Genomic DNA, 26984 nt, shown 5'->3' with positions numbered 1-26984 from the left:
CAAGTCATTATTTTTAGCACAAGAACCGGGAAATTCTACTCTTTCTCATATTTCTCAACTAGATTCATCAATATTTCCTTCTAAAATGTGTCACTCTGATTCAGTCACTTGTAACTGAATGACAGAAATGAGACAGTCAGGATGTTGCAATGAGGATGACTTATGACAAAATGCCGTAAAACCACTGAAAAAAGATCCAATAACTAGTTTGTTAGAGTGAAGGTATCGTTTTCAATGCTGGCACAGTGAGGCAATACGTGGTGTGTGATGAAATGTATTTAATAAGGAAGCAAAGTTCAATGGTGTTTGCATCTGTTTATTACTGAGGCCACTGAACCCATCCAGCAAACAGCGTAAGCTGGTTCCCTTTCAAACTCACTGGCCAAGATGGAAGCAATACAGTAGCAGATGTATTTTCACATATGCTAAAACTTTCAAATTAGTACGAGTAAATCTCTCATGTTTCTTCAAATTCCTAGATTTGTGGACTGAAACTGCATTTCACCGAAAGTGCAGTGTGTCTATTGTTTCTTTATTGCCACTCTCCTTAATTAATAAATGATTTATGACTGTGAGACATCCAGGAACAGACATTATACACTGCTGGGATAAATGAAATGAGGATTTATTGATACATTTTTTGGTTTTAAAATATGCAGCACAGAAGGGCAGCATTTAAACACCTTCATTGTGAATTAGTTTGAATGTCTTTTAGCGAGAGATTATCAGTCACTATTTATCGTGACATCACTTTTACAGCATTTTATTACCTTTGATAAGATCACAAAATAGCTTTTGTTATGATCAAACTCTCCAGAGTCTGTCCCCCAGTAAAGGTGATTACCTCTCTGACTTTTATTGCCCCCCAATGGAAACTAGATGTTTATACAGAATGCCTTAGAATCACCGGTTATCATTGGTTAGTAATTGGTATGAATGTATGTATGATTCATACTGTTGGAATGTATTTGGCTTGTTAGAAGTCTATCATTCAAGACTCAAATTCAACCTTTGATACACAAATTAAAGATGAAACTGGGCCTGTCGCACAGATTTAAAGGATGTCTGTGTTCGTGTTATGGACGCTTGGGGTTATTTCTTGTTTTTATGACTCTATATGTGTTTCAGATAGCTCTCTCTTCCTGACCAGGTGTGGCTTCTGGCCCCTTGCATCTGCCACCAGCTCCACACACTTGGTCCTAATCATTAAATTAACTCTCCAAGCACCTGCTGTGACCAGGAGCATGTCACTGGCCTTTGGGGCTCGTCAGTGTCTTCTATTTTTTCCTGAGATATTTGCTTTCTTTTGTTTTTTTTTGGTCGTTTTTTCATTTTTGTGTCTGTTGCGTGTTGGAAACATGCAAACAACGTGCCCACTCGCTCAAGGTAAATCCTGCAGAACATTTGTGTTCACACATACAGCCAGTTCAGAGAATGTGCAGGGGATCTCCAAGGTTCAGTGCATGTCTGAAAGCAGCTTGTGTCTCTCCAGCTGAAGACTCCAGTCATAAGCAGAGAGAGCTTCAGAAACAACTTTCCAACCCTGCCTTTTAGAAAGCTTCAGCAGAAAGCTACCAGCATGGAGTCTGGTAAGGAGCTTTCTGACCATGGTGTTAGTCCAGTCTCATGTACATAGATGATCATAGAAGTTAACGGGGTTCTCACAAAAATGTTGTAGCTGTGGTCTAATCATCATTATCACTCTCTGCTCAGGCTCCGGGCAGTTGTTTGCTTTGCTTACCCTGCTGAAACACCCCTGGCCATATTTAGAAACTAGTCTTTAGAAAGCACCACTTCTCTTGTGGATCGTTCTTCACCCAGACTTAAAACCTGTCATGTCAACTTTTCCATCTGTTTTAGCACCTGCCCGCCTGATATAAACCTGTCTGTCTTGTTTTTTAGGTTCTGCACTAGCGCCAATCTGCCTCATAATATCCTGGAAAAACCTGCACCTTCTCGAAACTCCAACTCTAAACCTACTAACCTCATGCTTCTTCTGCAAGTCAGTCTCAGTTCACACACTATGGAGGTCTTCTTTGTTGTCATGTTACATCTCTACACACAACGATTCAGGCCCTTGAATCTGTGTATCACAGTGATTTACACTTTTATCTAGTGACAAACATTGTATTCATCGTCATTTTCTGAGATGGGCCTCCTTACAATCAAAAAGAAAGAAATTGCAGGCAATCTTATCCATTGATAGTTCTACTGCTGAAGCTTCCAAACTCACTCGCATTTAGTCTCTCATTTAAATCTCGTGTCCACAGTTCATTTCCAGAAACAATCGGAACATTGGTAGAAGTTGCTTCAGGTATTAGGAACCCTTTAAATGGAATGAACAGCAATTTTCAATGGGAGCTTTATGATCTATCTAGTTTGACTTAGTTCCTTGTGTTGTGTAATAGAGCTGCCTTTGAATGTGATGTTTTGGTTGTTTCGCACGACTCTCTTGAAAACAAGTTTTTCATCCTATTCAGATTTATGGATTGGATAAAGATTAAATTAAAAAAACTACGCTCGTGAAATTTCATCATAGTGTGCGGGGAAACAGAAAGCTCTTCGCATTTGCTCTTTTTGTAGCATGTGAGAATTAATAACAGGGCGCAGGAGGGAGCTCGTGACTGCTACATGTGAAGGCATGACTGCTCTGGATCTGGTTCTGCTTTCATCAGCCATCACCCTGCCCCCTGACACACAGAGAGCCACAGGAAGAGAAGAGCTCTCACTCTGTCAGCCTCTAGAAACATGGCTCCCATTGTGAGCCCATAGATTTCAGGTTTTCACAGAATTCCTCTAAATTAAAGTTCTTTGTAATATTTTAGGTCTTCAGAGCCAATTACCACTAGCAATAAGGTGGAAGTGGGGATAAACAACCGCATCACAAGCTAAAGCTGCTGCCAAATGTTTAGACTTGCAGTAAACGGCACAATACTTCAGATAAAACAACCATTTCCCCACCACTGATTTCTATTTACATCACAAGGCACATCTTACACACCCTACCTTCTGATGGTTTTGAACTCTATTGTATTTGTAGACCTTCCTATAGTACACAATCGAGGACACTGAGATTGTGTACTATATTGTGTACTATTATGTACTCTTTTTCAAGAGTGAGGGATTCAAGAGTTTTTGTGAGGAGTAGCAACTAAGATTTACCTTTATCTATCTATCTATCTATCTATCTATCTATCTATCTATCTATCTATCTATCTATCTGTCTATCCATCCATCCATCTATCTACCTATCTTTTTATCAATCAAACTGCTCAGTTCACCAGCCTTAAAAAAGGCCCCCAAAATTCTCTAAAATAAAAACAAATTAAGATTTACATGAAAAATATCTAATATCTAATATCTAAGAATAAGTAAAAGCCCAGAATTTATATTCATTAATATTTCTTTATTACAAACACATTTAATGTTGGTTTGTCCGTAAAAAATATGTATTAGCTTTTGTTATGTTACTTTTCGCAGCCTGTTCCTGTATATGCATGTGTTGTGAATTTTTGCACCGCATGTCTCAAATTGATGAAGACGTTTTCTCATTTTGCACGTTGTGACTTTTCACAGCACTTTCTGCATTTGCACGCGTTGTGACTTTTCACAGCATGTTTCTGTATTTGCACGTGTTGTGACTTTTCACAACATGGTTCTGTATTTGCAGGTGTTGTGAGTTTTTGCAGTGCGTGTGTCCTCAAACTGATGAAGTTGTTTTCTTAATTTGCAAACGTTTTTTTCTATTTGCATGCGTTTTCTCAATTTTGCAGTGCGTTGAGCTCTCTCGGCCACCGTAAATTCAAGGCAAAATATAAATCATGATTCAGTAATCTAAATGAAACTTGAAAGCTTCGGGTGCTTTTAGTGGGGCTGGGTAACTACTTATTATTATCATCACTAAATAAAGATGTTAAAGTGAGAAGCTGTGTGACGACAGGGCGCTGGAAATCCGCCATATTTAAAAAAAAGTGCTTCCAAACTTCAGGACTACAAATGGGCTGGATGCAAGCGGACTGCGCATGCGCGAGCCTCAGCGCTCAGGGCGGAAAGTGAAGAGGGATTTCACACCGGAGTCGTACATCCTGTCGACACAGACCATCTGTGGCGTGTGTGGCAGGAAGAGTCTGTGCTGCGCGTTGTCGGTAAAAGGTCGGTGCCTGTGTCGCAGCCCCGCCACGGCCCCGAGTTGATAAATGTCCCGGAGCTGCAGCATCCACACCGCGGCCGGAGGAGGACGGAGGTAAGAGCCTGTCTCCATTAGCATCTTCGTGTTAGCTTAAGTGTCGAAGAAGGAGGGAGCCGGGGGAAACCAGCGCACAGAGAGGACAGTGAGGCTGGACACTGGTTAATGGAGCTGACACATTCAATCATCAGTCCTGATCATGATGAGATGAACTCGTGTGTGGCAGCTAGCTGTGGCACTTCCGGCGGCAGCCTCATCTGCTCCTGACCGTGGACACTGGTGTGGAGACTGCCAGTCACTGGGGACCAGTCAATCAGTCAATAGACCAATACATTTCTTCTGAATTTTAATTCTTCTGTGACATCTGCTTCATCTTTTGGGCTAAGGTTCAATCTTTGAAACAACGTACATGATTTCGTAATATTTGAATATTTGGTATGTTCCTCTTCTGCCGGTGCAGAGTCCACAAGTTGTTCCAATTGCACCATTATAAAACACCATGGTGTGGAGATCATACCATTAAATACCAGCTGGCATACAAGGCCAATTGGATCTATTCAATTAAACAAATAATGGGACGTAGATGTGTAACAGAAAAAAAATGAAGTAACAGTAAATAAATGCATTGATTGAAGGAAAAATTACCAGATATCAAAATGTAGAACTAAAAGAAACGCTATTCCACAAGGTTGGAGAATGGAAAAATCATCTTGACAATGTTTTAAACATAACAAGATTTTACATACTTAGCACCAAACAATGTATAAAAACAGTGTTGTGAATTTCTTTAGTCTCATTTGAACATATTTACAGCAAAATATGGCAACTTAATTCTTCTTTTTAAGGAAGTATTTTATTGAATGTTAGTATTAAAACTAAATATTCAATGTAAATTTAAAATCCTTATGTTGAAGATTAACCTGAATGTCAGTGGAAGTACCAACTTTCAATTTGAACTTGAATCCGGAGTCAAAGCTCTAAGTTTGTACCTAGGCCTGGTATCGCTATATAAAGAGGGCATACATCTTCAGAATAATAATATCATCCAAACAATCGTTTATTGGCAATTTGCTCTGACGCTGTTGTGAGGATCCACCTGCCAGATGTGACCACCGCAACCTCAGCATCTCTCAGCTCAGCTGCTGATGTGATCAGCAGGTCAATGTGCGCCGTCTCCCTGGGAGACAAAGTGTTATCTCTGAAAGCCCTTTGGCAATTTACAGCAAGCTCTTTAGTTTGTAGGGTTTTAAAATCCATTCCACTGGAAGTCTCACAATAACACAGAGTAACCACCCAGGTAAAAGCGACCATGTCCTGTTGGATAAAACAACTGTTTGTGTTAATTTGCCACCACAAACATCAGCCCTGTTAGGTTGTGACATGTCAGTGGCTTCAGAGGTTGTCACCACAGTCAGCACCAGCTAACTGAGAAACCTCAACTCCATAAAATGTTGTCCCAATAATAGATCACATATTATGCAAAGTATATATTTGCATTAGCTGGCCAAATATCCAATATTTACTGAAAATCAGATAATACATTTAGTCAAAGGCGGAGGCCTTGCAAAGCCTACTGTATTCTCTCGCTATCAGTGGAAAAATGTACACAACACAAAGGCCTGGTTGGTTATCATCACTCCCTCTCTTGCTATCATTTAAAAGTAGTGAAGCAAAAGGCAAACCAGTCATTATTGGAATGATAACTTCTGTATCTTGCCTGTTCTTGCCCCTGGAGCAGAAAACATTGAGTGCAGACAGACTGAAGTTGGAGCCTTGAAAGGAATCAACGAGAAACTGTCCAGGACAATGAGGGAGACGAGCGAGTGGGGGAGATAATAAACACTGGAGAGACATAAACTCTGATTCACCACCATGAGCCTACCTGCGGACATGGAGCAAGATGAAGTGGCAGCCAGGGAGGATGCAGACTCACCGCTGGTGTACAGGATAGAACGTCCAGTCTATAATGAAACCTCCATCCGGTCGCAGCTTCTCAGCCGCAAGGAAAACTCCACCACCTTCAGGGAGCGGCTGGCAAATCACTTCAGGTGAGTTTTTAGGTGAGAAATGTAATTCATGATTTGTCCTGTGACGACAAGCTTGCTACCTCAGACCCAGTAACACTTAGTGTGTGAATAGATGGGCCCATGTTAAATTGCAATTATAAATAAAAAAACAACAAACATGAAATGTAAGTGTCTTATCAGCATAATTTGTGTGTGGTTCTTCTACCATGTTCATCATTTATTCATACATTAAGAGAAGGAAAAGTTCCTGTCATTCTACCAATTTGGTAAATCACAAACTGTTGCAAAATGAATCTTCTGTCTCATTCTGTAGGTGTTCTTCAGCGAGGGCCAAGGCAGTGGCTCTGAACTTCCTGCCCATTCTGACATGGCTGCCGTCCTATCCAGTCAAGCAGTACTTATTCTCAGATGTGGTCTCAGGTCTCAGCACAGGAGTTGTGCAGCTCCCTCAAGGTCAGTGTCCTGCAGCTCCGGCTATGCTGTGACACAAGGGTGAAACAGCGTGAAGGAGCAGCTGCTGACTCCTTCATACTGTCTTTGTTTTGGTTTAATGGCTGCTCTGAGGTTGTGATGCAATCACTTGGTCACTGGAACTGTGTTTACAGCTCTCTCTCCCTGATCCATAGGTCTAGCGTATGCTATGCTGGCAGCTGTGCCTCCAGTTTATGGTCTGTACTCCTCCTTCTACCCTGTTCTGCTCTACACCTTTTTCGGCACTTCCAGACACATATCAGTAGGTGAGACATTAACTCAAAGGTTCTCATAGAGGCATAAATCTCCTCCTTAAAATACAAGTATTTGTACCCGATGACTCATTTTGAAAAGAGAATGATGCAAACAGGTTTTATAAATGCACCTGATGGGTATATACTGTACGTCACACTGCTATCATGAAGCAAAGGCTGAAGCTACATGTGAATTGGTTGCCATGGCGGTGCAAAAAGAGCACACTTTATGCAGCTGAAACTCAATTACAGCTGCCATTGTCTCCTGGCGCCTGACAGGTTCAGTACCCAGCATGAAGTGATAAACAGCAGCATGATTGTTTTCATTGAAAACATGGCTGCACAGCAACACTCTGTACACAGCCATCGAGCTGCAAGGTCTGACTCTGAGGTGTTCAAATTCTGTGTTTGTGTCCAGAGTTCCCTCCTCAGACAGTGTTTCCTTTCTTAGAATCAAAAGAAACAACACTGTGTCTGAGTTTTGTAGCAATAACCGTGTCCTCAGTGGACACCAGGAGTAGGATGGTGAAACTCATTCCACACCATGACATCTCTGAGACTGTTCCAAGCCTTCTCATATGTCAGCTCTAACCTATGACTCCCTCTGACCAGTATATAAAAAACTAACCCTGCTCAACCTTTTCAAACTAAAGACCTGATCAGAACAGTGTAGGGAATGCACAACAGGAAGCAGGTGGCTGCCCGGTAAAATGGCCTTTTCTTAAAATTTAATCCAATCACAAGTTACTATTGAAATAATCCCTTAGCTTCTGGCTGAGAGTGCCTGGGAATAACTGGGCTGCTCTTTTAAGTGCTGGGAAAGATGACCTGTTCACGCACATGCTCACAATCTGAAGTGCATGACCCCACAGTTCCCTGGAAATTCTGACAGTGCTCAGCTCCAAGTCTGGTTAGAAGCAGAGCTCAGGTGAAACATGATCATGATTTGGACATAATATTGACAGAGGGTGTTTGATTGTGTCGTTGATCGGCTGCGTTTTCCCAGAAGCTCATAAATGATGACAGACGTTAGATTAAGATTAGACAGTACTTGATCCTGTTCCTTCAAAGATACTGCACGTGATAGTATTCAGTCATGAACCCACACACATGGTTTTGGTGAATTATTCCACAGTGACATTCGGCATCCTGGTACTTTACTTGGCTAAGAAGAAGTTTTTTTATGACACAGTATGTTTTTGTGTGTGTGTGTGTGTGTGTGTGTTCTTTAGGAACCTTTGCGGTTATAAGTCTGATGATCGGGGGTGTTGCTGTGAGGGAGGCCCCAGACACGATGTTTTTAGTCTCGCCTGCAAATGCATCCAACATGTCTGCCGTCGTTGACAGGGAAGCTCGTGATGCCAGGAGGGTCCAGGTGGCCGTGATGCTCGCCACCCTAGTGGGAATCATCCAGGTCAGCCTCCAAAAAACCCACACACTCAGTGAGCTGCCTTCATTCCCCACATCACAATGAAGGGATCCAGCCTCCTCAAATTACTATTTACTCAAAGTAGCAGGATGTCTGAATCATTTAATATTCGCAGTTGGATTTCATGTTTTTATTTGAAAGAAAGCTAAATACATTGTCCTTATCCCCTAACTTCTTTATTTTGTTTCCTCTTGTTTCAGTTCGTCTTTGGTCTTCTCAGGTTCGGCTTTGTGGCGATCTACCTCACTGAGCCTCTGGTGCGAGGCTTCACTACAGCAGCTGCCGTGCATGTTTTCATCTCCCAGCTCAAGTACCTGCTGGGAGTGAAGACGCTGCGTTTTAGTGGACCCCTCTCTGTTATTTATGTGAGTTTCATTTCTTCTAAAGGGACTTCAGGCTCTTTTATGTGGGAGTTGAGAACGTTATATCCTTGAATATAACATGAATGTGCAGGTTTTTAAACGTGTTACCAGCTAAAGGGAAATTGAAGAATTAAAAAAAAAAGGCTTAAGGTTTTGGTTTTTTTCAAGGCATGGTTTTTTGTTCACTTAAATCTATTATAATTGATCACACTGTCCTCTCTCTCATGCCACAGAGTGCCAAGGCTGTATTCTCAAACATCACCAGCACCAACGTCGTCACTCTCATCCTGGGCCTTGCGTGTATCATCTTCCTGTACTTTGTAAAAGACATGAATGAGCGCTTCAAAAAGAAACTGCCCATCCCCATTCCTGGAGAGATTATCATCGTCATTGTGTCAACCGGTGTCTCGTACGGCCTGTCGTTGTCAGCAGACCACATGGTAGATGTGGTTGGGAAGATACCGACAGGGTAGGTTGTTGAAAAGGAGATCATATAGAACTCGTGTTTTATATCTTCATTGTAATTTTGTTGTCTTTGTCCTCAAGCTGTAAAATGAGACCTCATAACATCTCAGCTGAAACATATTTTCACATGGGGATGGATATATTACAAATGTTTTTTATGTGTCCTCAGGCTTCTCCCCCCTGCTGTCCCAGAGTTCTCTATGTTGCCCAATTTGATCACAGACTCCTTCGCTATAGCGATTGTAGGATTCTCAATGAACATCTCTCTGGCTAAGATATTTGCCCTGAAGCATGGGTACAGTGTGGACGGCAACCAGGTGAGTGCAGACGTTTGAGAAGCTCCTGACAAGCTCTGTCATGGATCAGTATGTTTGCACACACTTAAAGGGATAGTTCACTCAAAAATGAAACTTCACTCATTATCTACTCACCACTATGCCGATGGAGGGATGGGTGAAGAGTTTGAGTCCACAAAACACTTCTGGACTCTCAGAAGTAAACTTTGTAGCAGACAAATCTGATACAATTGAAGTTACTGAAACCTCATGTAGCATGTACATCCTTTTTATGTAAAACTATTCCAACCAAAATGTGTTGCTGGTTAGCTGAGGGTTACTACTGTGCATGTAACCACATTCTCTGACTACCCGTGCAACCTAAGGTGTTTTCAGACATGAACTTTAGAAAATGTGCAGGAAATTGGGTCAGGAAATGATCGGGAGTTTGCTTTTCACAACACAGCAGGAGATTGTCTGGGTCAGATGTGTTAACAACAGCTGCAACGTTCAGAAGATTGGTGGTGTCTGGATAGAGCAATTTGTTTACAGTACATAGACACCAGCCTTGGCCCTTATCACCCAAAGCTCTTGAGTCTCGTCAGTGTCCTCTCTGTGGCGCCTCTTTTCTCATTCTTACTTGTATTCTTCCAGTTTTGCATCCATCACATGTTAGAAATGTTGTTGTCATGTCCACTAGCTTGTTTGCAGACATTTTCCTGCTCTATTCTCACTTGGGCTCACTCTGACATTTTACTGGTGGCTGGCTGGAAATGTTCCGTGCTTCAGTGCAGGTCTGAAAGCGGCACTAGATTAACTAGTAAATGTACCAAGTTATTTTTTGTTTGGTCTAAACCACAGTGGAAACGAAAGACCTTGTTGTGTTTTTGTATTTGGGTTGTTTTTGGTTCATGTTGCCCAATGACAAAGAAACCACAAAATAAACACAGGTTACATGGTTTCACAATGAGACATAGGCAAAAAGACTATTGCAGAATTGATGTGTTGTTTGATACAGTATCTGACGTGTGAAGGAAAATCACATGTGGAACTCTAAATGTCTGTATATCACACGAGTCGAACGTTTCTCCATAACACAAACAGTGATGCTTTAGTAGTGTTAGTTCGAGATGACATTTTGACATCTTTTAACATCATGTAAATGGAGATCTTTCCACAAGGACTTTTTACCTGTGGGCCTGCTTAAACATGACTGGTCAAACTAGAAAACTGCCAGACACATTTTACACAGTCATGTTCAGAAGATTTATATCTGACACCTGTCTGACTGGTCTCTGCTAGATAACACACAGTATGTATATCAAGTTCACTGTCGATTGCTCTGGATTCTCATCTGCCTCTGTAGATTTTTTGGGGTCGTTTCCTCCTTTGGTGAACAAGCTGATTTTATGTGAATGACTTGCTCTGCCCTCAGGAGCTGATTGCCCTCGGTCTGTGTAACTTCATCAGCTCTTTCTTCCAAACCTTCGCCGTCACTTGTTCCATGTCAAGAAGCCTGGTGCAGGAGAGCACAGGAGGGAAAACACAGGTAACACACACACACACACACACACACACACAATTTGGATCATTAAACTTTAATCAGGAGAAGAGATGAGGTTGACACAGTCATCATTTTATGTGTGTGTGTGTTCAGATCGCGGGGCTGCTGGCGTCCCTCGTGGTGTTGCTGGTGGTTGTGGCCATCGGTTTTGTGTTCCAGCCACTCCCTCAGGTGGGTGGAGCCGATGGAGCCGAGGTTCTAGCTTCCTGAGTGGCAGCTCGCCATCACAGATGGAGCTGCAGGCACTTTGCTTTCTTCTCAGTCTGTTGAACAAACAGTGGCTGAGAGCTGCACTGATATAGAATCCAAGTCAATACAACTATTAAAGCTGCAGGTTTGTTCATGTGTTTCTACATTGCTCTGTTCACTATTGTCTTTCTATGTGTTTCTCAGACTGCGCTGGCTGCCATCATCATGGTCAACTTGTTGGGGATGTTCAAACAGTTCAGAGACATTCCTAATCTGTGGAGGACCACTAAGATCGAACTGGTCAGTGTTAAATTAAACTTAACATCAGCCGAGCCCCTCAGGCAGCAGCCTATGAAAATCTGAAAATGCAGAACAAATTGATCGGGTCTTGCATGTGTACTTTTTCCCCATGGTTCTATATGTATGTGATTTAAACTGTGATGAGTCTATTCTCTCCAGATAGTCTTGTTACCACGAGCAACACATCTTCAGCATCTGTAGTTTACTATCATTGTACTTTATCATTTTGTTTATGTACAATCTATAACAGAGTTAACTTGTGGTGCAAGACAAATTTCACAAGGGATATTGAAAGTGAAACACAAGCTAATCTAATCAGACAAACAAACATGTCACGTTAAACATGACGTGATTTATAGATTTTTGATCTCAATTTACTTTTTCTAAGCTGATATGTTCAGCTGAGGGTTATGAATTTAGATTTCCAAGGTGCTTAATAAGACACTGTAACGTCAGTAGATCATTTAACCGCTCTTACCATCGCTATAGGCAAATAAGATGCAGTGAGCCTTGGTCTCACGCCAGTTTGTTCCATTTCATAGGAGGAAAACAGGATGTAGATGTTTCAACTTTCTCTATGCTGTAATATAATAATAATAATATCTTCATTTGTATAGCACTTTTCAATATAAGTAACAAAGAAATTAAAGATACAGATAAAAGTCATAGACATCATGCAATAAAAGCTTAGCTTGTCTATCTCTTATCTCTGTTTCCTCCCCTTTCTCACTCAGGTCATCTGGCTGGTAGCGTTCTCGGCGTCTGTGCTGCTGGGCCTGGACTTTGGCCTCCTAGTGGCCATTGTGTTTGCCATACTAACGGTCATCTACAGAACACAGAGGTACTGATGACATTGTCTTTATTCCCCTTATTTGCTGCATAATCATGTATTATAACATGTGCAGATGATTCGGCTGGAAGATGCTCTGAGCATGCTAGCTGAAGAATTTAGTTCAAATGGTGTTTTGCACCTCTGACATTTCTTGTCTTTTAGCTCCAAAAGTGCTGTTTTGGGTAGTGTTCCAGGTACTGGGCTGTACTGTGATGTGGACGAGTATGAGGAGGTGAATAAAAAACATAAACAACACTTCGGTCTGAACGCAGGATGAAAAGTTCCCACCTGGTGATTTTGTTCTTTGTTCTGTTACCAGGCAGTTGAATACGAGGGGATTAAGATTTTCCACTGCAACTCTTCAATCTACTTTGCCAACAGTGACCTTTATGTGAATTCCCTCAAGGAGAAGGTAATCCCATCCAGTGTGTCTGTGTGTTTGCGTGTGTGTGTGTCCCTCGCTCCCATTAACATCTAGAATTGACAAATGTTGTTTCCAAATCTTCACTTCATGAAGGTTGTTGAGACGTTTCAGGGAGGTGTTGATTCAACTGTTTCGAAGGTAGTCTGGGTAGTCAACGCAAATCTTGAGAACCTTCATCTGATCAGCTTCACTCTAGCTAACGCCCTGTGAGGTGCAGTTTCAAATCTGATGCAATTTGTACAGACGATACATTTAATATGAATTCAAATATAATTAACACGGGAGCAATGCTCTTCAGAAGATATATTAGTCTGACACAGACATTCACAGGTGTTGCGGGTGCTGATCTCCGTCATGGCAGCAACATTCATAGAATCACTACCTTTAGAAACTTGTATTCAGAGTAAAACACAACGTTCACATTGACCTGAAATACAGAGCATTTTGTTCTGAAAAGTGTAAAATTGACCTCTGAAATAGCCGACATGCAATCTATGAAAAAATAATAATAGTGCAGTAAATCATTCAAACTTCTCTATAAGCCACACACTTTAACACTAGTAGAGAAAATTCTGTTTCACTTCAGTGAGGGTTGGTGTAAGACACACATTGCTTGATACAATACAGTTTGCAGAAGGCAAAACAATGAACACAATACAATACAGTTCAACAGCATCATAGATTACATTGAATCCACTCGTTTCCAAAATGAACTTCATGCAAACTGAATTGCAGGCCTTCCTAGTAATTATATTGTTTTGAGTAAATAATGGCAAGATGGGATTGTGGTGATGGATTTTGGTATCCAATGATATTTTATGTCGGCCTGGATAGAAGAAGGACCAACTGGCTAACTTTCTGATGCTGAGCATGTCACGAGACAAAAAGATCAAGTTTCAAACTGCCTCTGGAATTTCAATGCACATCTCTAAAAGCACAACATCAACTTATCTAAATAAAGACAGATATATATGTAGTATTGTAGAAGTAGAATCTGACTAGGTTGTTTTTGAAGCATAAATGTCATTTAATTTGGAAACGTTTCCTCTTGTCCATCACTGATGTTGATGTCTTCACAGACAGGAGTGAACCCTGAACACCTACAAGCTGCACAGAAAGCCAGGAAAAAACGGGAGAAGGCCAACGACAACCACAACGCTCCACTGAAGATCTGTGTCAAGGTGAGTCAATATGTGCTCTGTCAGCTTTGTTCACATGTCTAGTGCTTCATGTTTAAATTGTACGTGCAGGGGATTGTAAATCCTGGAATGACTGACAAACCTGTTTCCCAAGTTTGATATTTTTAAAAACCCTCAGGAGGTTTTCAGACCATGTTTCCCAGACCGTAGATGCCTTGGAAGGAAGTGATTGATTTACAGGGATTGTTTTTGCAGAAATTCTGTTTATATTTACAAAAACTAATCACTTAATCTTTGAGTCCAAGTGACAACTGGCTAAAATTTACGGCAATTCCCTAAAAGAAAACATGTTCAAAAGGCCAAAACATTCTGCCCTTGACCTTTGAATACCAAATCCTATCTATCCTTGAGTCCAAAAAACATTTGTAACACATTGAATAAATTCCTTCAAATACACAACGAACAACTAACATGACACATAACTTACCTGAGATTCCTTGACTTGTTGAAATCCCTTCACAAAAGTTTCTTTGGTTGTAGTACGAGAATCAGGAAGTGTCTCATGCGGTTTTGTCCGATAACCACTTGTTGGAGGAGCACAGGAACGGGCCTACAGGGGACAGCCGCACCGAATCAAACACGGAAGAGGTCGTCTACCTTAAATCTCCCAGCACCGTCCACTCCATCATCCTGGACTGGACTCCTGTTTCCTTCGTCGACTCTGTGGGAGCCAAAGCCATCAAACAGGTACCCCCCCCCCCCCTTTCACTCCTCTGCTGTTTCATTGAAGGAAATTTGGTTGTAACTTTTCTGTAGAACTTGAATGTCTAAACAACTTTTCATGTCACTTTCAGTCACTAAGCGTGTTTGTGTGTCTGCAGGTCATAAAGCAATACGCAGCAGTGGATGTGCAGGTGGTGATAGCAGCCTGCAGCCGTAAGTCGTCATGATTGTTCTTCACATTTCTAGAAAATCACAGGAACTGAAACTAAGATTTTTTTCAGTCACACACTTACAACAGAGCTTCACTGCAGACAGGCAAACCTTGATGACTCCCCCCATTTTAAACTTTACAGTGATTGTGTTGCTTGTGTTTGGCAAGCAACACAATCAAGTTCACAACTTTTTAAAATAAAAGCTCTGTAATTTAGCTCAATAGAAGAGATTGCAGCAACAAAGCGAATGTTGTGCTTTTACTTTAAAGAGAAAACTGCCACACAGGAAGGGATTCCATGAATGTTGTTGCCATGACGCAGATCAGAGCCTGTGTCTCAGTATAATATGGTGAAATTGAAATCCTCAAAAATTGTCTTAATGAGCTGGATGTGATTTTTGACCCAATTGCCGACCACTGCTTTAGTTAATCTGTGGACAGTGTTGAAAATTTGTTTCCAAAACCATTGCCCCCACCATTCATGTCAATGAATATAGATTACATATCAAACGCTCAGTATAACATTGTGTGTCAACTAATTAAACACATTTTAAAAGTGATTAATTAAAAACCAGTTATAAGGATTTACTGCAGGCCTTTTTGATAAGACCACACACAGCAGGTTTTACCTCAGTGAACTGGCAACATTTGCTTGTAAAGGTCTCAGCAGCAGTATTATTACAGTGAGTAACAAACTGTGTGAGGGTGGAGTTGGGGTGGGAATAAATAAACAATTGCACTGAATAATTATAATCAAAGCATTTAATACTGATCAAAGCAAAATCACAGAGTATATTGAACACAAACAAAGTTACAGTATTACTATTATACCAAATAGGGACAGAGTTCTCGAAGCCACTGCAGGCATCAAGAATCTGACAAATGTCTCTTCTGACAAGCTGGCTTTTATACACAAAGCTAGGAACACACAGATGTCCTCGGTCACGGCACCATCGATCCATGATCACCTTAGATCCATGATCACGATCAAGAAGGTGGACGTTGATCTCTCTTTCCTAAGTGTACAAACTCAAACAAAAACTGAGTGAAAGGCAAGTCAGGTCGGGGCCTGAGATAAAAAAAAAAAAAAAAAGGCCTCAAGTTGTCAAAAGCTTTGTCTGCTTCTGGAGTCCGAGTCAGTTTGTCATGTGCACTAAGATGTTTACCATGGACCATGGAAGAGAGGGGTTGCCTCTGCACTGGAACAGAGAAAAATGCATCAGTTAGATCAGCAACAGAGAAATGCCTAGTGTGCGCTGGCCTTCTTCTCCAACCTGCTTGACTGGGTAAATGGGCGTGTGTACAGGTGAATCTTCGCAGGGCACAATAATGCCTGCTTTTAACAGCGCTTCAAACACTGGTGTTATTCAATCAATGGCTTCTCGGTTAACGGTGTCGCCTTGTCATATTAATGAGTGGCCCACAATGAAGGCGGCACCTGAGATAGCTCCGTGATTTGATCCACTGCTGTAAATGAAGAAACAGATCTGTGTGCTGTGTATGCTCCTCTGTGAGCTCCACTGACCTTTGTACAAATAATGTACTCATTTCTGCGCTCCGATGTACATTACCACTTGTGCTGTACTCAGTCATGGGATCCCCTGCAACCGGCCCAAACTCCAGACAACGCTGCAGCCCCAGGCCGAGATCCTGCCACCGCCAGGGCAATGGGTCGAGTTGAATCTGCCCCAAACACGGCTTCTACTACGACTTCTGCCTCTTCTGGGTTGACCTCGGAAAGGTCGTGGGGCCATGTTTGCACATACGTTGAGCATGGACAGTTGTACGTCTTCCAGCATCTTCTGTCTGTCCTGTTTCCTTAGCTTGTGTCTGCCAAGCAACTCATCCTCAGTGTGTTCAGCGTGCTGCAGGATCTCTTGAGAGTGGGCTGGTTTTCCAAGTTATACAGAATTTCCTCACCATCCGTGCCAATTCAGGTTTCATTCTGCTCAGCAAATCAGATGGACTCCGTGGGCTCTAGGGGCTGTCTGCTCATTGGGTCAGGTCGGACGAAGCCACTGTGAGAGTCGAATGCTGTTGTTACATGCCACAAACAAACTGCATGACTCCTTTGGCTTCTGTGTCATGTTGGTAATAATTGACATGTTTAGTCTCCTCAGCTGTGAGACTCAGACTCCCTCTGGGATGCTGATTCAGGCTCTTCGAATGACCTCACTGAGAGTATTCATGTTACAGTTAGATCTAAAGATTTCACACTGAAGCTTTCATATTTTTTTGCCGGAGGCCTGGGATTCTATTCCTTCATTGAAATAGATTAACATTAATACTCTTTTATGAACAAAGCTTATCTGACTGTTTGTCTTTTAAATCTGTGCTTTCATCTAAAAGGAGTGGTGTTGGCCGACCTGGACACGTTACAGTTCTTCACCGGGGTCATGACCACAGACATGGTGTTCCCAACCGTTCATGACGCCGTGCTGCACTGCACTAATCCCCGCCCCGCAGCCGCTCCGGCCAATGAGCCGACCTGACCAGCAGATAACACCTGCGGCCGAGAACAGATCAGAAGTTCTGACTTGGACAGGAAATGTGGTTGGTGCCACAGCCTGGAGAGGGATGAACGTCACAGTAGAGATGTACTGAATAAATATTTGATAGTGCTGCACTCCAGATTCTGACAATATTAAATTTAAGTGCCCAAAGCAGCGGGAGCGACATTTCATGAGGTTTTTTTTATCCACTCACACATTCAGGATCACATTTTCAGCCTCATTCCTGTTGATCTCTCCAGAGGGAATTTTCTAGAAGTAAACATATTTGTAGGTCTGTTAAGAGTTCTCACTGCTCTGCTGGGAGGACTCAATCTTTAAGTAAGCTGCTGCTGTATGAATGACATTGTCAGTATTGTCTGTAAGAGTCAAGTCTGCTGGTATCAAATACAATAGTTGCAGAAGTTGTGTCCTGATAGATGTGAGTCTGATATTTTCAGCTGTATTTCTGTGTAATTGTGTAAACCAGCAAAACTGAGTCAATTTGCAGTGTCATGTTTGTTATAGTACATTTGCACTGCAGTGCAACACTAATGGTAAACATTGTGAGGTCATATTTTAGTACGAAGTGTTTTTCTATAGTTGTTACTGTAAAACACAGGATGCCTTGAGGTCATTTGACAGCATTGAACAAAGCATTTAAGAGACTTAAATCTGGAATAAACTTTATTTTGAAGTGACAACAAAAGAACAATATTTCTCGCAGTTTGTTTTGCTTCTTTGATGGTGGAAAGCAAACGCTGAAAGCCTCACTCACGCACATACACACTCGCACTCAGTTGTAGGTCATGTATCTGGGGGTGGCGCTGAACTTGGCGTAGGACTTGATGACCTTGTTAACGGCCTCCAGGAAGTCTTTCTCTGTGGCTATCTTCCTGCGAGCGCGGATGGCGAACATGCCAGCCTCTGTGCACACGCTGCGGATCTCGGCGCCTGTCAGGAAACACATTTAATTTGTCTTTGAGGACGAACAGGAAGTTCAAAAGTTGACGCAGCAAACCCCTTTGATTTTGTGGCCCTTTTTTACAAGACAATAACAAGCTTAATGTTTTGAGTGCAGGTCTGTATCTGCCCCAGATCTTTCGTTTGCAATAGAAACAAACACATTAAACTGTATTTGGATAAGACATTTATAGAGCCTGTGTCTTCATAATATGAAGTAAAACTGTTTCTCAAAGCATCAGAAAACCTGTTTATAAAGTGTTGTAACTTTGATTGTGCACAGTTAACTGGGTCCTAATGAAGTTTAACTAATACAAGAGAAAGTCAAACCCATGTCCTTCGGGGATACATGTTATTGCCTTGAAAGTCAAAGAATTGTTTTACAGTGCGCCCTTGTGGTCATACACAAGTAATGCAGAGTGTACAAGGTGGTACATTTTAAATCCTGTAAAACTGCCAATTATGAGATTGTTAAAGAGATGTGTTAAATGATGTGTTAAAAGCGACTGTGAGAAAAAACCAACAACTCTGAAATGAAGATTTTAGAACAGAAACAAAGGGGGACAGTGGGCAGGGTAAGAAATTGATGCCAGTCTTACCAGTGCTGTTTGGACAGAGGCGAGCCAGCAGCTCAAAACGAATATCTCTCTCCACACTCATAGAGCGGGCATGGATCTTGAAGATGTGTGTGCGACCCTTAAAACACAAATTGTAAAGCGGTAAGGTCGAGACGTTAATATAAAAAATAAAGTCTTGATTCATGTTAATGTGTCTGCATATCTATTACAGCGAGAACTCACCTCCAGGTCGGGCAGGCTGAACTCGATCTTCCTGTCTAGACGTCCGGGTCTCATCAGGGCCGGGTCCAGAGTGTCAGGCCTGTTGGTGGCCATTAGAACTTTGATGTTGCCACGTGGGTCGAAGCCGTCCAGTTGGTTGATGAGCTCCAACATGGTCCTCTGCACCTCGTTGTCTCCTCCGGCGCCATCATCAAAACGAGCCCCTGTCGAGTTCAAGCACAAAGGACAAGTATTTTACAACTTTATTCATTTCATTGCAATTATGCAATGTAATATATATTTTTTTTTTACACTTGTTTTTAAAATGGTTGTTGGTATTTAACGACAGGACAGAAGACAAACTTACACAAAATGATATAAATTTATTTTATCTCAATGTCTATTATGAGATTAGAATCATCAATAATCCCAACAAATATCTCTTCTTCATGCTGTGCTCATGTAAGATCTGTTCTGGACATTTTTTTTTCTTAAAAGTGCAACTTATATTTTTACACACTAAATAAAAGGGCATTGTGGGTGAGACTCACCTCCAATGGCATCAATTTCATCAAAGAAGATCAGGCAGGCCTTCTTAGTGCGGGCCATCTCAAACAGCTCACGCACCATCCTGGCTCCCTACAGACACAGACAGGGCAACAAAAGGAGGGAATCATTACATCAGTCCACATTTACAATCTAGACAACAGCTACCCTTTGACTGCCAAGCTCTTCTTACCTCTCCCACATACTTCTGCACCAGCTCGGAGCCGATGACTCTGATAAAGCAGGCGTCGGTCCTGTTGGCCACAGCACGGGCACAAAGGGTCTTTCCTGTTCCGGGGGGCCCAAAGAGCAGGACACCCTTAGGAGGCTCAATACCCAGATTAACAAACCTCTCAGGCTGTTGAGAAGAAAAAGAGACAATGAGTCATTAAGGATTGAGGTGTGCGTGTAGTCTCTTCCACAAGGAAGAGAAGCAGTTAAAACAAGCATTTGCAGACACTCACATGCAGCAGGGGGGTCTCAACAACTTCTCTCAGCTTCTCGATCTGCTCCTTACATCCACCAACATCACTGTACGTCACATCAGGCTTCTCCTCCACCTACAGTGCAACATTTGGACAAAGAGGCTTTACAACATTTACCATTTAAGTCTTCACGTCGAAACAATCTACTTTTGCAGATTTTTTATACAAAATATTTTATTCATCTACAACATTTCTGTTATGAAATGTTGATACATGTCCACTAGTGGATCCATACCTGCATCATGGTGACAGTGGGGTCAATCTTGGGAGGCAGAGGAATATGGATCTGATACTTGTTTCTGTCAACACTGCACAAGCCAAAGAGATGTGAAAGTTTCATCACACACTTTAAATAGGTAAATGTGATGATATTTGATTCTATATTTCATATACTAATACTTATGTCTCACCCGACTCTCATGCCCTCCTCAATGTCAGTTGGAGCAACCTGGTCGCTCAGGTCCACCACAAACTTGGCAAACTGTTTGACATTGATGATGTATTTTGGGTCCTCGGAATCTGCATTGATGATCTTTGTGCATCTGTGAGGAGTAAACGAAATCATAAAAGGTAACGTTAACACTTAATTTTAAATGCAAGGGTCCAGTTGCTTCAAGGAGGCAGAAACAATAGATACATATTTCTGGATAATCTTGTGTTTTGTAATTTAGATTAAGTCTGGTTTACACACTCATTGCCCAGATTACTTCACCTTGCCACCTGCAGCGGCTGTTCACTCTGCAGAGTCTGTTTGTCAGCAGCCAGATCCCAGAGCGCTGGTGGAGCCAGGCCGGTGTCTGACTCCTTAATACCTGGAAAAGCAAATAATAAAAACATCAGACACTAAATGCACAATCCAGAAAATGGCCCCATGTGTGTGTCACAGTCAGCTCTACTGTCATTTAAAGTCAATTGACGGATCCATCCCCCACCTGTCAGCTCGTTGATCTTCTTGAGCAGCTGCTGGATGTCATCTTCCACTTGTTTGATCTGTCTGGAGTAGGTGCTTTGACCCTGGAGAGAAACAGCAGACCACAATTTAGTGCTGCTTCAAACTGAAAGCTACTGTGAATGTGACCAACGTTCAAAGAAAGATCACAGCTGAGACAAAGTCCAAACTTACATATGTTTTCAGCAGAGCGATGTCCCCTTCGTCTAAAGCTGTGCCGAGGACAAAAACAACATCAGTGATGGTTCGCTGTGTCAGTGTCAGCAGGCCGCGAGCACTGAGCTGAGCGGTGGAGTTTAATTCATACAAGCTGAAATATTCTTTATAAGCTATTACGGGTTTTTAGCATCAGACATCTTGAGACATTACGTCTTTTCACTTACTTTAACCAGCAGTAATGTAGATGGGTTGTTTAAAGAATGGAGCTAACGTTAGCAAGAAGCTAATGTCGACGGCAAAGAACATTTGACTGTTTTTAGCAATTTACCTGTAGTTTTTTTGAAACGTACCTCTGATGGGACCGTCGTCCTTTTCCTCCTCCTTGGTTTTCCTCTGGTCGTCTCCCAGATAATCCGGCATTTTGACTGTGGATCAACCGCTTCACAAAGAGACCGAGCTGCTCCTGCAGCTACACTGAACAATTACACAGCAGCTTTGGGTTTCCGCTTCTGTTCGCCACTCACCGGAAGTACGGGTCGGGCTTTTATTTAGGGTGGGCCAACGATAAAAATCAAATTCTCGTCATTAATTAAATGTTCTTATAAACACTTAGATCAAAGTTGATATAAAATAATTATATTAATATGACGGAGTGTCCAGTGAACAGACGGGTGAATGAAACGTCTACTGCGGAACTTTAGTGGACACGAACCAAGATCCCAACACGGACCGTTCAGCGGTGTGACTGCGGAGCTCGTTCCCGGTCAGGCACTTGTGATTGGAGGCCCATGTGGTTTGTCAATGTGCGGCCATCAAACTCCAGCACTCTAGGAACCTTCCACATTTCAGCAGCCGAGTGTTCGACTACCAGTTTTTTCCAAGATGCTGCTCGAGGCGCTGGACGGTGATGAGACGGTTGTGTTCGCAGCCGCTGCCGGTAAGAAAGAAGGAGGCCAGAGGGAAAAGAGCTAGCTAAACCACCAGTGTTGTAGGCGTTAGCATGCAGCTACAAAGCACACAGCAAGGGCTGAGCTAATGTTGTCAGTGCTAACGAAGCTAATGTATTCTTTGTAATTCTCTGTTAATGTGTCAAGTCCTGGTTGTTAGCTCCCGCCATCAGCTCAACTCTCACAAGTTGACTGCGCTTGTTAGCTTGTTACATAATGTTTGAAGTTACCTGTTGAAACCTATGATAGTCAGACCTGTTCACATTTCACCAAATACACCTCCACAGGGACTGAGGTGTCTGTAACCACAGGCAGCTAGCACATGTATAAGTATCGTACATTTCATAGAGCATCTTGGCTCCTGGATCTTCTGTGTTAGCGCCACATGATGTGGATGAGGTGTAAAGAATCATGGTTCAGTTCAGATCTGGATGTTTTAGCTTTGTTTCAGTTCAGATCAGATCTAAATGTTCCAACACTGCAGACTTGAATGTGTCTGAGGAGTCTGCAGTCTACGAGTTGTAAATCCAGCTCTCATCTTGATTTGATGAAAATGCTCATTCTGTTAAACTTAATGTGTAATATTGCCATTATACATACCTTATAATTCACATGATATGTTCTATAAAACATGAGATTTGTTAAATGAGTAAAGTAATGAGAGCTCAACAGGCTGCACCTAAAGTAGGTGGTTTCAAAGTTTTCAGAGGTTTATTTGTCATCTGCACAACAGATACAGCGTACAAGTTGGCAATGGAAATCTTCAATCCCAGGCACCTCAAGCAACTCAACATGTAATAGTGTCAGAAAATATTAAAATAAGATAGGAGTAACTAAAAATACAAAATATCGATACACTAGTGCAAATAAACAAGAAAGTACAATGTCAAAGGTGCCAATAAAAATTACAATAAAACATTATAAGGTGTTATGGTGAATATAAACATTTGCAGGCATGATTTAGCAGCAGTTATGGGGAGGTATGAACAGATATGAATTATTGCACGCATATAATATGAATATTATAATGTTTAAATGAATATGTTGCTATAAACAGATGTAGTGACTTCCACAGCTCATAACTCAGAGGACTTGTATTGCTGCTTCATTGATTTTATTGCAACATTATGGACATCTTGGTTTTAGAACACATGCACAAATATGTACTCTAGGGGTGTAATGATTCTAAAACAGAAACTGTAACGTCTCCAGTCTTTTATCACTATAAAGGCAGACAACTCCACAATACTGAAACCCAACACAAGGCCACCTATGCAGTTGGTGCACACACAGTTGTGTCTCCATGTCTTACATCGGTTTTCTCTGAGACTCCAACCTTAACCCAGACTCCTACTTGCCTAAACTTAACCTCACCGTACAATTCAATGATTACCATTATGTCCCTATAAGGAGGACAGGTCCCCATAATGTGACCGAACAGAATGATATAGTTTCTCGCAACATGAGTTCTACCTGGACCCCACACACACACACACACACACACACACACACACATACATAATAATGCATACTGCTACTAAACTGATCAACCATCAGAAATGACAAAGATTTATGAGAGTAAACTTATAGACAGTGTCTTCATCCCATAATCTGTCCACCATAGAGCAATGACAGGTGTAAAATATCCTGCTCAGTTCATATTCTGTCTCTACTCATATATTTCTGTCCAAATGTGGCTAGGAGCAGTCTTTTAAAAAAAAAAAATCCTCTCTCCCTCCTCAGCCTCAGTGCAGGTCCAGGTGGAACCTGTGGGGCGGTGGCTGGAGGCCTTTGTGAAGAGGAGGAGCAGGAATACGTCTGCCTCCTTCCAGGAGCTTGAGGAAGAGGAGGTGTCATCTGAGGAGTCAGAGGATGAAGAGTTTCAGCTGGAGGAGTACCCCATGCTCCGAACACTCGACCCCAAAGACTGGAAGGTATCAGTCCAGTAAAATCTAACATGTAGTGATGTTTCATTTATAAACTGTCCTTCATATATAATACATTCATGCAGTGAGTCATTTTAATCTCTTTGTCTTGTCTCTTGCTTGTCAGAATCAGGATCACTATGCTGTCCTCGGCCTCCCACACTTGAGGTACAAAGCCACACAGAAACAGATCAAAGCTGCTCGTGAGTATCCTACCTCCTCTTGCTCTTATGTAGTTGTATCTATAGTTGGTGATTAGAAATAATTAAAGCCACTTTCTGCTGTTTCCCAACAGACAAAGCGATTGTGTTGAAGCATCATCCTGACAAAAGAAAAGCTGCCGGAGAGCAGATTGTAGAAGGAGACAACGACTACTTTACCTGTATCACTAAAGGTATATAACTGCTGCTATATGTTATTAACACTAACATTATATTTGGGCTCTTAACCTGATGCTGCTCTTTGTCAATGTTTGAACTTCAGCTATAGAAATCCTGTCAGATCCTGTGAAGAGAAGAGCTTTCGACAGTGTAGAGCCGACCTTTGACAACACCGTGCCTTCAAAGAATGAAGGCAAAGAAAACTTTTTTGATGTGTTTGCTCCCGTTTTTGAGAGAAACGCAAGATGGTCCTCCAAAAAGCACGTACCCAAAGTCGGAACCATGGAGTCATCTTTTGAAGAAGTGGATAATTTTTACACTTTTTGGTAAGTGGTGTTTTATTGGTCCCTATTAAGCAAGGGATGCTGATCTCAGATAAAAAAACGAAACAAGTCAAACTCACAATCTGTTATTTTCTACTATTACAGGTACAACTTTGATTCATGGAGAGAATTTTCATACTTGGATGAAGAGGAGAAAGAAAAGGCTGAATGGTGAGCTACCGTTTATCACAGCCATCCATAGAACTGAGCCAAATTTGATGTTGTGTGTCAGAACTTCTCTTGTCTGACTGACATGTTTCTGTTTTGTGCTGCAGTCGAGATGAGAGGAGGTGGATTGAAAAGCAGAATCGAGCTTCCAGAGCTCAGAGGAAGAAGGAGGAGATGAACAGAATGCGAACACTAGTTGGTACAGTCCCTCAGAGCCAGCAAACACTCACAGCTTTCATGATGCGCCGTCACTTAACAGCTAAAATATCACAAAGCTGCTTAAGGCCCAAATAACTCAACCGAAACAGAAATGGTCTATAATCTTCATTCTCAAATCAGTGAGATTAATGAGTGTTATTGCTTCTCTGCAGATACTGCCTACAGTTGTGACCCTAGAATAAAGAAATTCAAAGATGACGAAAAAGCCCGGAAGGAATCTGAGAAGAAGGCAAAAGCTGATGCCAAGAAAAGAGAGCAGGAGGAGAAGGAGCGAGTAAGTCTTCATTCATTACATCACTGCACATGCATTAACCCTAGTCTGTCGTAGATGAATTTAAAAGCATAATTTTTGCTTTTCAGTTTTGAAAGTTTTTTTTTTTTTCAGGTTTGCATACACAGTGGCAATAAAAAAAGAAGTGAGCTCTGTCAACCTTTAATTAAACCCTGGGATACACAAGTCATTTTAATGATCTTGTCCATATTAAATACACCATTCAAAGTCTCAAAGTAATGCAAATGTCATTGAAAGCAGATTGAAAAACACATTTTTTAGGTTGTTGTTCACAAGATGAATCTGCTGATGTGAAACAGGCCTCAGGAGAGAGAACTCAGAAGACGGTTGTTCAAGATATTGTTTATTTGCACAAAACTGGAATGGTTTACAAAGTCATATTGAAGAGTTTATATACTCATCTCTCCACCGTCTGTCTATAAATGGAGATGGTTTAGTTCTCTGGCTACTCTCACTAGAAGAGGCTGCCCAGCTAAGACGACTCTAAAGGCTCAGAGCAGAATGTTATTTTATGCTGCTTTCAGACATGCACACAGTTTCTCCGGAGAAGGTGTATGTGAGTACGCAATTGTCCAAGTGAGAGGCCCTAGACGTTCCCTTTCTCTTCAGCCAGCCCCCTAGTTAAAACTCTGTATAATGACCGAGGGAGTCAGTGTAGGAGTGCAGGAGATCCTCTGTAGGATTCACTAGTGGGCAAGTTGATGACACCGGAGAAACTCTTGCTGCGTTGTTCATTTGTTAAAAGACAAACTCCGGAAAAAGTCCAGATCTAGTTGTCAAGACATTCTCTGGAGTTCATGTCTGAAAACGTCTCAATATGAGCAGATCATAAAGCATGGAGCAAGATGTCCATGGCAGGACATTACAGATGAAGCTTCTTCTCTCATCAGTATCTAAATACACAATTTGTTTTACTCTTAATAAATACAAAATATTGCTTAACATCCTAAAAGACAAGGACATATTTTGTCAAGCTTTAGCTTTAGTTATTCTTAAATTTGCATTTGAAATTATGTCACTTGTTCATCAGTGTTTTTCTGTGATCTGACAGGCCCGGCAGGCGGAGCTGGAGGCAGCTCGATTGGCAAAGGAGAAAGAGGACGAGGAGGCCAAGCAGGTGGCGCAGCAGGCAAAGAAAGAGAAGGAGATCCAGAAAAAGGCCATCAAGAAGGAGAGACAGAAACTCAGGACGACCTGCAAGGTAGATTTTCATGGTGTCAAGTCTCAAACCTGAAGAGTCATGTGATCTGAAGTCTTATTGTCAACTGTCACCATATTACTCGCTCACAGAACTGGAATTACTTTGCTGATGATGAGGCTGACAGTGTGAAAATGATGGAAGAAGTTGAGAAGCTCTGCGATAGGCTGGAGCTGATGAGGTATTGTCACCTACAACATCAATTGGATCAATGTTAAAGGTTCAGTGTGTAGAATTTAGTAACATCTAATGGTGAAGTTGCATTTTGCAGCTGAATACTCCTCGCCCTCCCATTCGAAACATGAAAGAGA

The 26984-nt window shown here is 41.8% G+C and overlaps 3 protein-coding genes across 6 annotated transcripts in view; 2 read left to right on the top strand and 1 right to left on the bottom strand.

Moving 5' to 3' along the window:
* Positions 1-4022: 4022 nt before the first annotated feature.
* slc26a5 (solute carrier family 26 member 5) lies at positions 4023-18049 on the top strand. Of its 4 annotated transcripts, none has more exons than XM_069520039.1 (18): positions 4023-4243; positions 5925-6234; positions 6527-6666; positions 6840-6950; positions 8171-8352; positions 8568-8732; positions 8963-9198; positions 9364-9511; positions 10905-11018; positions 11127-11204; positions 11427-11522; positions 12257-12363; positions 12517-12586; positions 12674-12766; positions 13858-13959; positions 14458-14664; positions 14799-14853; positions 17201-18049. In XM_069520039.1, the coding sequence occupies exons 2-18, from the start codon at positions 6059-6061 to the stop codon at positions 17341-17343; spliced, it is 2223 nt and encodes a 740-aa protein (XP_069376140.1). In that variant the 5' UTR covers positions 4023-4243; positions 5925-6058; the 3' UTR covers positions 17344-18049. The 4 variants fall into 4 exon arrangements, 3 of the variants coding, with proteins under 3 accessions (XP_069376140.1, XP_069376142.1, XP_069376141.1); XR_011240170.1 differs by having other exon boundaries at positions 4061-4243; positions 14520-14664; XM_069520041.1 differs by having other exon boundaries at positions 4068-4243; positions 6840-6946.
* psmc2 (proteasome 26S subunit, ATPase 2) lies at positions 18010-21780 on the bottom strand. Its single transcript, XM_020099873.2, has 12 exons — positions 21572-21780; positions 21237-21274; positions 21046-21127; positions 20826-20925; positions 20524-20655; positions 20349-20421; positions 20093-20188; positions 19822-19986; positions 19634-19721; positions 19104-19306; positions 18903-18999; positions 18010-18294 (listed from the first exon to the last, which is right to left on the bottom strand). Exons 1-12 carry the CDS (start codon positions 21639-21641, stop codon positions 18137-18139), a joined length of 1302 nt encoding a protein of 433 aa, XP_019955432.1. The 5' UTR covers positions 21642-21780; the 3' UTR covers positions 18010-18136.
* Positions 21781-21935: 155 nt separating this feature from the next.
* Positions 21936-26984, top strand: part of dnajc2 (DnaJ (Hsp40) homolog, subfamily C, member 2) — a 40372-nt gene continuing 35323 nt past the window's right edge. The window contains exons 1-10 of the mRNA XM_020099871.2: positions 21936-22158; positions 23912-24102; positions 24221-24296; positions 24389-24487; positions 24577-24799; positions 24902-24967; positions 25072-25163; positions 25336-25457; positions 26527-26676; positions 26766-26854. Of these exons, the coding sequence (XP_019955430.1) occupies positions 22104-22158; positions 23912-24102; positions 24221-24296; positions 24389-24487; positions 24577-24799; positions 24902-24967; positions 25072-25163; positions 25336-25457; positions 26527-26676; positions 26766-26854 (1163 nt within the window). The 5' untranslated portion in view covers positions 21936-22103. The remainder of the gene's footprint in view (positions 22159-23911; positions 24103-24220; positions 24297-24388; positions 24488-24576; positions 24800-24901; positions 24968-25071; positions 25164-25335; positions 25458-26526; positions 26677-26765; positions 26855-26984) is intronic.

The sequence above is a fragment of the Paralichthys olivaceus genome, chromosome 23 (genome assembly GCF_024713975.1).
Source record: "Paralichthys olivaceus isolate ysfri-2021 chromosome 23, ASM2471397v2, whole genome shotgun sequence".
In the NCBI taxonomy this organism is placed as follows: Eukaryota; Metazoa; Chordata; class Actinopteri; order Pleuronectiformes; family Paralichthyidae; genus Paralichthys; species Paralichthys olivaceus.
This window is presented reverse-complemented; position numbering and strand designations above follow the sequence as displayed.